Source organism: Myotis davidii, unplaced genomic scaffold, assembly GCF_000327345.1.
Source record: "Myotis davidii unplaced genomic scaffold, ASM32734v1 scaffold1229, whole genome shotgun sequence".
Taxonomy (NCBI): Eukaryota; Metazoa; Chordata; class Mammalia; order Chiroptera; family Vespertilionidae; genus Myotis; species Myotis davidii.
This window is the reverse complement of record NW_006300021.1, coordinates 106,664-115,895: the sequence shown is the minus strand read 5'-3', so window position 1 is coordinate 115,895 and position 9,232 is coordinate 106,664. Positions and strand designations below refer to the sequence as shown.

The window sequence follows — 9,232 nt, the reverse complement described above, 5'->3', positions numbered from 1 at the left end:
AAAAGCGCTTCGCAAAAGCGACTAAAAATTCTATTACAGTTGCAAACTATGAGCTTCGTACCCAACGTAGTGAGTCAGTAGGGTTCATCTATTGGGACAATAATGGAAACACAGGCAGTGCTACTTGCTTTTTCTTCAATAATGGTTACATTTTCACCTGTCAACATGTTGTACACATGATGGTGGGAGAAGACACAGATCCAAGTTTGTGGCCAGATATAATAAGCAAATGTGCAAAGGTAACTTTCACTTATAAAGAACCCTACACTTCTCCTGAAGAATGGTTTCACATTGAGCCATGGTTTGAAGTGTCTGATAAAGGTCTGGATTATGCCATTTTAAAACTAAGAGCAAATGGAAATGGATTCCCTCCAGGCCTATTTAAACACATTTCCTCTTTGCCATCAGGTGGTTCCGTTTATTTAATTGGTCACCCAGAAAAACGGGTAAAGGAAATAGATGAGTGTGCTGTGATTACTCTACTGGATCGTATAAAGAGGAACTTCGACCATGTTCGAAATTCAGGATACCATGCTTTCTCTATCTTTACCCCAAGAAGTTTCCCACCTGTGGCTTGGCGCGGAGATGCACTTAGTTATGATACTTGTTTTTCAAGTGGGTCCTCTGGCTCCCCAGTGTTCAATGCAGCCCACCAAGTTGTTGCTATACACTCCACAGGGTGGTTTTATAAGCATGAAGGTAGGGAGTATGCCTTAATTGAATATGCCTATTCCATGGAAGGTATTATTCATGATATTAAACAGAAAAATGAGGCCTTTCATAAACTGTTAACCGAAGAGAAAAATGAGAACCTTGATCAAGAGAAAAATAATAAACAAGAGTCTTCACTCCAACATCATCAGATGGAACCCATGAACCATTAGAAGAAAATATCCCAAGAATTTAGAGTATGTGGGACTGCTTTCTTAAAGTATAATAACTGGGTTTTCTTGATTAAAAAACATTTAGAGAATTGTATGCATGTGCAAAACACATAGTAGACTTGAAATAAATACTGACGTTCTTTCTCATTGGCTTAACAAAATGGAAACAATCTTAAGCCTCGGTTAAAATATGCATCTTCCTTATTTACGTACAAAGAATTTGGTATTTGCCACCCTAAACACCACCCTGGTGAAGTGATTCTTGTTCTGTGTCTAACAAGTTAATGGGGAAACACACCTACAAGGACCTTAGTGAAATGATGGTCCTTAAGTTCTGTTCATTCCCAGGGCGCATTCTCTCCCCAGAGATGCCAGACAATAGCCACAGCACCATTCTCTACCGCCTCTTGCCCTTCCTAACTTTTTCATATCTACAGATTCTACAAAGACAATCAGCAAGTCCCCCTCAGACAATAATTTGCTCTTCACCTTTACATACATGTTGCTACCATCAGTTTTTTCCTTAACTTTTTTCATACTATTTTTACAATTTGGCTCTGAAAGTGTGCTCTCTGCAAACCCCACCCAGCACCCAGAATCAAAGCAGTGATGGCAGTTCTCAGTGTATTCTTTACATTAGGTCAAGTTAGGAAAAGCTTTGCCCAGCATCCCACCCACACATAAACATCTAGTTTTCTGTAAGTTACATAAGAGTTGTCACCATCATCACCTACCAATTACATTGTCCCCCTCTTTAACCAAAAGTTCTAACATGACACCCAATACTGAAGGCATCTGCTCTTCTTCAGGTTCTTAAACACTAAGATGCTTCCTTGAGCCCCTTGCAAAGCACTCTTTGACTATCTGTTGGGAGAAGCCTGACTCTGGAGTCCTCCATCAGGACCCTCTATTAAGGCGCGTCCTGGACACCAGGAGTGCAGCGCTGGCCTCTCCTTCCTCCTGCTGGGCACTGTCTGCTGTGCATCATCCCCTCCAACAAGTTGGCTCATTTGCCTGCGGGAAAGTGGGAGGCAGCGTGGGGGTCCCCAGTCTCACTAGACCTCAGCCCTCTGCTTTGGGGCCACTTTGTCCTATGGGAGTTGGTGTAGCGCAGGGCGCGAATGGACGCCCGCGGGAGCTGGACCTAGTCTACGCGATTTTCCGTAGCGGCCCCAGGTTGGCCCGGGATGCTAGTCCCACCGCAGCTTCCCACCTCGCTGTGTCTGAAGGCATAGTCCACTCGGCACAAAGCACACAGGGCGGGGGGCGGGAGAGCTGTGACAGGGCGCACAAAGCAATTCTGGATGCCTGGAGCATGGTTCCCGCCCAGTGCAATCTGTTCCCGCCAGGAAATCACGGGTCCCCTGGCTCCTCCCACACCCGCTCAGTCCTGACTCAGCTTCTGGGGTGACTACCATGGACCCAGAAGGGCGGGGAAACTATGGAGGGACGGATTGCGAGAGTCTGTCACTGAAGGTCGAAGCTGGCTGTGGACCAAGTTGGGAAAGACGCAGTGAGACGCAGCAGGACCCTAGTGACAGCGAGGGCTGCTGCGCGGGGCCGGTCCTGGACTTCTAGAAACTCCCCAGTCCACCCGCCCTTTCTGGCATGCCTTTTGGCGGCAGCAACCTGGCCTTCTATTGGCCACAAGCTGTGTCCGGTGAGAAGCGCGGGCTTTCTGACTTCCTGGGGAGTGGCAGTTCACGGGAGAGCCAGATGAGCGCCATTTGCAAAGCTCCTCTCCCACTGCAGCAGTCACTGGCTCTGTTGGGGCAGATCCTCTGCTTCTGTGAGTGTTTCTTCTGCATTTGGGTGGGGCCTGGAGGTCTCAGGGGGTGATTGGCATGGCAGAATGGAGGGGTGGATAGGCAGCTTTCCATTGTGGGACCCCCTTTGCTCCCCACCTTCCAAGCTGAATACTTTTACACCTGGGAAGTCAGGAAAGGGTTTGGGGAAAATACCATCTGTTTGTATTTTTGTTGTTGGGCTGGGGGGGCGGGGGTGAGAGGGGAGGAAAGAGGTTCTTTCCTGCTGTTAGGTTGTCTCCACCATTGCTGCCCTATGCCTTCTCAGCTGAACACCTGAGGGGAGCCCTCTGCACATAACCCAGAGTTCTCTGTGTCCTGTTTGAGGAACAGAGACCAGCTCTAGCTCCTCAAAACCCGCTCTGCCTTGCTGCCCCTCCTTGCAGCCTGGCTGAATGTCTCCAGGCAGCCACCCCTGTAACCATAGGGTGCATGCACTTCATTTGTGACTGCCCCCAACCCAATGGTGTCCAGTTCCTTGCCAACATAGGCTCTGGTCGATCTGTCCCGAAGGTTGTTTCAGGCTGGTGGGACTTTCTGAAACCAAAATCTAATACTTCACCTGACTACGCTTCTCCCGTGTCCAAAGAAAGCAAAGAAGATGGCATGGGGCGACGTGGGGGCGGGGGAAGCTTAGGCAGATATGAAAGCGAAAGTAACCAGGGGTGGTGCTGGGACGCAGGGGTGCTCTGCTGGGCCTGCGTGCGGGTGCTCGGGAGTCTGCAGGCCTGGAGTGTGGAAGAAGCTGCCCGCCCCCTACCCCAGGTGGGCCAGACAGCGCTGCCCACATGCGGGGTCCAGCGGGCACAGGTTTTATTTCAGCGGATGCTTCTTGTCACGGGCTGTGTTCTGGGGGAGAGTGGCAGTGGGCTTGATGGAGGCCTAGGGTCGGCCGAGACCAGATCCCTGCTCTCTACAGCCTAGCTCAGTTCTAGTGGGCCAGCCCAGCGCCAGAGAGATGAGTGAGAAAGGAGAAGAGAAGGAGATACAGGAGGAGGGGAGAAAGGAGGAACCAGAAAGACCAGAAGAACCAGGTGTAGAGAGAAAGGAGGGGAGGGGGAAGGGAGGAGGGGGAAACAGAGAAGAGAGATGAGAGGGGAAATGAATTACAAGGGGGAGCCATTGAGTGGGCTGGAAATGGACCAGCCCGCCCAAGTTTACAAACAGAAAACTAAGGCTGAGAGAAGCTGAAGCAATTTGTACACCTGAAACCTATATAATTTTATTAGCCAATGTAACCCCAATAAATTCAATAAAAATAAAAAGAAGTTCCTGGCACATACAGTAATAGGTTCTCAATAAATAGGCTTAACAGAATGAATGAAAGTGAAATGGCTTGGTCAAAGAATTAGTAAGGCTTATATTTTGTTATGTATTATTAAATTGCCTTGCAGAAAGGCAATTAATCTATTTTTTTGTTACTTACATCTTATTTTTTAACTTTGTTATGGTTTAAATATTTAAGAAAGTTTCAAACCTTTTACCTTATGGTTCTAAGTCTTAGGGGTAGTGATGTGTATGAGTAAGAGCCTAGCAGCTTGTAAAAGCCAATTGTCAAATTTTCAGAAACTGAGAAACAGTTGTAAAATGTAGCCATTATTTTAAAATTATGTAAACTTACAATAAATAAATTATATTGAAAATAAAAGTAATAACTGCTCAAAGCATCCAAAAAATGAACAAATGGAAAACTAAGGCTGAGAGAGGCTGAAGTGTGTTTCCTGAGAAGCTCATTACCAAAAATGTTGAAGCCAGGGCTCCCACTGCATAGTGGAATGGCTAAGAGTATGAGCATAGTCTCTATTTATTTTCATCTCAAAATTTAAAAATGGTATTTATTAGTGTAATTAAGAAAGAGCTAAATTAGAGACTACTTATTCATGCTTTTTAATTGATTCTTTTTCAATTATAGTTTACGTTTAATATTATTTTGTATTAGTTTCAGGTGTACAGCATAGTGATTAAACAATCATATACCTTACAAAGTGTTCCCCTGGATAAGCCTAGCACTCACCTGGCGCCACAGTTATTACAATACTATTACCTATATTCCTATGCTGTACTTTCCATCCCCATGACTATTTTGTACCTACCAATTGCACTTCTTAATCCCTTCACCTTTTTCACCCAGCCTCCTCCTACCCAATATGGCAGCCAGCAGTTTGTTCTCTGTATTAATTAGTCTGTTTCTGTTTTATTGTTCATTTATTTCATTCTTTAAATTCCACATATAAGCGAAATCCTATGGTATTTGTCTTTCTCTGTCTGACTTATTTCACTTAGCATAATGCCCTCTAGATCCATTCATGTTCTCACAAATGGTAAGATTTCATTCTTTTTATGGCTGAGTAATAATCCATTGCATATGTTCCACAGCTTCTTTAAAATGTGGTCTTTAGATAAGTTCTACTTGACAAGCTCTACCTACTTGACAAGCTCAAGAAGAGCTTGTCAAGTAGAACTTATCTGAATTGACGCTGCACCACTTAAGGGGAACCAGCGCATAAATTAAGCAACAACATGAAGAAGTAAACCAGGGGGTGAAATTTCTGCAAACAACTTCTCTGTTCTCCTCAACAAGTCAATGATTTTTCTAGAATAAAATAAAGTTAAGAGATATAATAATTAAAGACAACTTATGTACTTCAATTGGATCTTGGTCTGAATAAATTAGTATTGTGATTATATAAGAAAAAGTCCTAAATTTTCAGAGATAGAAAGTGATGATTAGGGTTAAAATGTCATGATGCCTCTAACTGTAAAATAATCTAATAAATTTTTTTAGATGATGCATCACTGCTTTCCTGTGCCAGGTTTTAAAAAAAACTTTTTTTAAAAAAAAAAAAAAAAAAAAAAAAAAGAGCACTTGTTAGCTCTATATGATAAGTAGGTGGAGGCTCATATGATTCTTTCTTTTCTATTTGAAAATGGTTATAAAAAGTCATCAAAAGGCCAAAACCTGTTTGGCTCAGTGGATAGAGCGTCGGCCTGTGGATTGAAAGGTCCCAGGTTCGATTCCGGTCAAGGGCATGTACCTGGGTTGCGGGCACATCCCCAGTGGGGGATGTGCAGGAGGCGGCTGGTTGATGTTTCTCTCTCATCGATGTTTCTGACTCTCTATCTCTCTCCCTTCCTTTCTGTAAAAAACCAATAAAATATATAAAAAAAATTTAAAAAAAGTCATCAAAAGTATATTCTCTGAGGCTTTGTGACCTTGAGTAAATAGCTTAATCTCTATGGGTGTTCAGGTTCTTTACCAATAAAATGGACTAATCATACTTATCTCACAGGGTTGTAAGAATTATATTGGGGCCCTAGCCAGTTTGGCTCATTGGGTAGAGTATCCACCAGTCATTGATTCCCGTCAAGGGCAGATGCCTTGGTTGCAGGCTCCATCCGGACCCTGGTTGGGTGCATGCAGGAGGCAACCAATCCATGTGTTTCTCTCACATGGATATTTATACATAGCTCTCCCTCTCCCTTCCACTCTTTCTAAAAATCAATGGAATCCTCAGGTGAGGATTAACAAAACAAAACAACAACAAAAAGGATTTATATTGGGTAGTTTATGAAAAGCACATAGCAGGGCATAGTGCAGTGGTTCTCAACCTTCTGGCCCTTTAAATACAGTTCCTCATGTTGTGACCCAACCATAAAATTATTTTCGTTGCTACTTCATAACTGTAATGTTGCTACTGTTATGAATCATAATGTAAATATCTGATATGCAGGATGGTCTTAGGCGACCCCTGGGAAAGGGTCGTTCGACCACCATAGGGGTCGCGACCCACAGGTTGAGAACCTCTGGCAAAGTGCATCATACACATACTCCATTCATTGATTGATTGTATCTTTATAAATGTATCTTTACTGAGGGATTGCCATCTGACAGGCATTGTGTTAGATGAAGACAGGCAGCTGCTGCCCTTCCATGGCTTCCATTCTAGTGATATTTATCATGATTAAAGATTTCACTCTTTTATTTACATTGTTCATTCTCCTCTGGGGAGACATCAGAGGAAACAGAGAGGGGGAAATACCTCTTTAAACAAACAAAGTAAAGCAGCAACTAACATTCCTAACTCTCCAGGCAAACTCTCACTGTACATCTATTTTGTCTTTATGGTTCTTTCCCCATCATTTTCCTGAAATTACACCATCCCCTTGTGCCATATGCAATTTAAATGGAGGCCAGATTTTAACATCAGCATAGCTAGAACACACTTTTGAATTCTCCAACTGCAATTCCTTCTCTAGTGTATCTGCTTTTGAATTTTATCTCTGCCATGTAGCTTGGCCTTGAGGAGGTCACCTATCTTGTCTGAGTTGTACTTTACTCATTTGCAAAAGCAGCTGAACCTACTTGGCATGGTATCTGTGGACACTGGCAATTAGAGATAATTTTTGTAAAGTGTTCAGGATTGTTCTCTATCAAGGAGAGCCTTTATGATTGGGGTGATTATAGTTGGTGGATAAACTGTCTACTTGGTAAGTCAACATCTCTGAGAGGGGGAAGCTGGAGCTACAGGGAAAGGCCTCTGTTAATCCTGTCCTCTGTACAAATAATGGTTGCTATGATGATACTGCTCTAACTTGAACCTTTGTAGTGTTCCAGCTGAACTGCCTATTCGTCTTCAAGCCATCATGAGCTCTAAGAAACGCAGGTCACAGAAAGTCTCATTCGATGCAAGGAATAATATGAAAATTGAGGACTATTTTCCTCAGGTATGTCTGTAAATACTATTTATAGAATATATCAATATTATCCTTAGCCATCCTTGACACTGGGTTTATAGTCTTCCTGCCAAGACATTACCTCATTGAATGTAGGGAATGTTAAATAAGTTAAAATCTTTCTCATTCATTGTATTCTTTCCGTTGGGAGGTGTGGCAGTGAGGAATTTTAACAAAAATCTTATTCTTGCTTGAGTTTGATGCCCTATCAAAGCAGTCTTCAACAAAAAGCTATTGTAACATTTCCTGAACAACAAAAATCAAATATAATGTATTACAGTAAAATATGGAATACAAACAAAATTAATGTTATTTCATAGCTAGAGGATATATACCATGCAAATATGGCTGATCTTTTTGATAACAATAATACATCTGCATAGGGCTTTATAATTTATAAAATATTTTTTAAATATTTAGTCTTACTATAAGCTTACTAAGCTAGCAGGGAGGACTTTCTTATCCTCGATTTATTTATGAAGAGAGGAAAAGAAGTGCGTTGCTTCTTAAGGCAGTAGTGGAATGAATACTTGGACTCAAATTTACTGACATTAAGTGGGGGCCCTTTGTACTAATTGAACTCTGTTATGTAGCAAACCATCATATTCCTTCTTGAGTCTAAAATGCTCCTTGAATTTATTACGAAAGACTGAGAGATGGTGAGCATTTGAGAATGCAACTTAAAAGCCTTTCTTTCATTCTGATTCTAACTAGAACATCCAAATATGTAGAAAAGCCAAGCCAAGCCTAGTTCTATTTTTCTCTGTCCCACTCCATGGCAGTGCAAGCTAATAATCATGTAAGACCCAAGGTTCCTCTTTGAAACTGTTTATATCTGCCCAAGAATTCTTTGAAGAGTTGGAAATCCATCCTAGTGTTCCAATGGGCTGTGCAACAAAGATGCTTCTGACAGCATTAGGCTGGAGGGATGCCCTTTCAGAGTTCATATTTATGCCCAGAATAAATTTATATTACCTTATGTTTCTTTTGTTTTAATCCAGAGTACCATTACAAAGAAGGAAAATAAAAGTTAATTCACTAATGTGCCAGTCACTGTGCTAGGGATTGTCCCACAGGATGTTACACTTAATCTTTGCAACAATCCTGGCATTGTTATTCCCATTACCAGCAAGTGGCATCTGTTGCCACTCAAGCCATGATAAATATTTCTTGGCCAATATGTATCTTTTAGACATAGGATCAGATGCTCAATATTTCTTGGCCAATATGTATCTTTTAGACATTGGATCAGATGCTCTTAAATTTTTATTGAATTTCTGCTATTTGATTAATCCTCCTTATGTAATTCCTCTCTCCTCCCTCATCCCTGGTTTTTAAGACAATGACATATAAAAACAGGAATTGCGGATATAAAATTTACAGGAAAAGAATATGTAGTCTAATATAAAAATATTGTACTAAATATTGGAGTTCTGATACTGTCTTTATTAATTGGTTATTATGTAATCCTAAGAAAGGCACTTACAGGAAAAACTTTGTGCCTCAGTTTCTCCATCAAAAGGATAGAGATGCCATATTTGTTGCTCTTCGTTTCATAAGAGTTTGGAATAAATTGATGTAATAAAGGAAATAATTTAAGTTCTTTACATGAAAGATGCTAGGTGAATCAGGGTTTTACTATTAGAAATAACTATGTTATTTTGACCAAATAATTAGTTAACTGATGATGGTTTTGTTTAACATTAAATGCCCAGTAATAAGCCATAGTACCTTATTCTTGCTGAGTTTGGTGCGATAAGAACAAATTTTTGGTGCATCCCATCACTGTGATTAGAAAAAGTAAAAATT

At 41.6% G+C, this 9,232-nt stretch overlaps 2 protein-coding genes across 2 annotated transcripts in view; both read left to right on the top strand.

The window, feature by feature from the left end:
• Positions 1-5: 5 nt before the first annotated feature.
• Positions 6-1,057, top strand: LOC107185042 (protein FAM111B-like; the record flags this gene model as incomplete). Its single annotated transcript, XM_015571999.1, has 1 exon — positions 6-1,057. A coding segment is annotated over one exon (879 nt), but the record flags the coding sequence as incomplete, so codon positions are not given.
• A 1,405-nt stretch (positions 1,058-2,462) lies between these two features.
• Positions 2,463-9,232, top strand: part of FAM111A (family with sequence similarity 111 member A) — a 9,194-nt gene continuing 2,424 nt past the window's right edge. The window contains exons 1-2 of the mRNA XM_006776108.2: positions 2,463-2,673; positions 7,297-7,414. Coding sequence (XP_006776171.1) covers positions 7,334-7,414 — 81 coding nt within the window. The 5' untranslated portion in view covers positions 2,463-2,673; positions 7,297-7,333. The remainder of the gene's footprint in view (positions 2,674-7,296; positions 7,415-9,232) is intronic.